At 22.3% G+C, this 1,536-nt stretch overlaps 1 protein-coding gene across 1 annotated transcript; it reads left to right on the top strand. All coding sequences in view use genetic code 6, as the record gives it.

Moving 5' to 3' along the window:
* Nucleotides 1-313: 313 nt before the first annotated feature.
* TTHERM_002653318 (cation channel family transporter) lies at nucleotides 314-869 on the top strand (the record flags this gene model as incomplete). Its single annotated transcript, XM_012800795.1, has 2 exons — nucleotides 314-473; nucleotides 689-869. Coding segments are annotated over 2 exons (341 nt in total), but the record flags the coding sequence as incomplete, so codon positions are not given.
* Between the last annotated feature and the right edge of the window lie 667 nt (nucleotides 870-1,536).

Genomic DNA, 1,536 nt, shown 5'->3' with positions numbered 1-1,536 from the left:
TTTACAAAAATCTACTTAAAATTAATTAATTGATTAATAGTAATATAAAAAATATTTTGAATAAGTTGTTATTAGTTTCTTAAAAACCCAAATTTAATTGACAATTATTTAAAAAGAAAACAAATTTCAGTTTAAAATTAATCTAAAGAGTTATTTGATGCTTTACAATTTTCAATTCGTTTTTAAATAAAAATAAGTATAAATGAAAAGGAGGGATTTTTATTTTTTAAAAATAAATAAATAAATACATGAATTATTAAATCTAACATACATATATCGCTTTTCATATTTTTTTAAAAAAATATTAAAATAGCCTGGATATTTTTTGGGTTTCTTCTTTTGGCTAGATTTCTTATCTACAGTGTCATTAATTTTGGACATTGGATGGATCTCAAATCTGATATTCCAGACAGGAAAAGGTAAAGGAGGAAGTGTTGCATCTCTTGCAAAAGCAAGTAGAGCATCTCGTGTAGGTAATAATTTATTTATTTATTAATTAATCTTCGATAGATGTTTTAGGAAAATATTTTATGGATTTATTTAAAAACTTATTAGTGAAATAAAATAGCAACTATTAAAAATAAAACAAGTATATGTAAAATTGATATACTGAGATTATATTTTATAAATTATACTCTCATCTAATTGAGATAGATACTTACTTATACGAAATAATTAAAAATATTAGGAACAAGAGCAGGTAGAATAGTTAGAGTTGTACGTCTTATTCGACTGGTTAGGCTATATAAGCATGCATAGCAAGCTTTATAAAAGCAAGCTAAAAAATTCGAGGAAGAATAAAGATAATTAATGGAAGAATAAAAAAGAATGCAACTCCTCACTCAAAAAACACTCTCACTCAGTCCTCTGTTGACATCAAGCGGATCTAAATGGTTCTCTCTTAGCACCTGAACTATATAAAAAGTATTTTTTGAACCATAGGAAACCACCCAGACGAGAGACTCAAACCAAAAAGAGAAAGAAAAAAGAAAAAACAAAATAAAATAAATCATTAAAAATAAATAAAATAAATAAATAAATGAAAGAAATTAAACAAATAAATCATCTTAAACAACTAAGAAAATATTAAAGCAAACTTAAAAACTAAACAGAAAAACACATAAGCAACAAATAAACAAACAAGCAAATAAACAAAGAAAAAAACAAACTAAGAAATAAAACAAATAAGAAAACTTAGCAAACAAATAAAACAAATAAATCAATGAATTAAGATAGATGAAAATAAATTAATAAAAGAAAATAAATAAATAAATCAAATAATATAAAAAAGAAAGTAAATAAATTCAAATAATAATTAAGAAAAATAATTAAATTTGAAGTGGGGAAAGGCATGCTGTATTTTTTTTTATTTAATTAAGTATTTTTACAAAATTTAATGTGAAATTAATTTTTGTTTTGTGGAATTTATTTGTTTCTTTGATTGATTAGTTTTTTTGTGGGAGAAATTAAATTCTGGAAAATCGATGAATTGAAAGATAATAAAAAAAAGCAAGCAATAAATTTGTTTTCAATGTT

The sequence above is a fragment of the Tetrahymena thermophila genome, assembly GCF_000189635.1.
Source record: "Tetrahymena thermophila SB210 genomic scaffold scf_8253921, whole genome shotgun sequence".
Lineage (NCBI taxonomy): Eukaryota > Ciliophora > Oligohymenophorea > Hymenostomatida > Tetrahymenidae > Tetrahymena > Tetrahymena thermophila.
The sequence above is the reverse complement of the archived record's forward strand: the minus strand, read 5'-3'. Positions and strand labels throughout refer to the sequence as shown.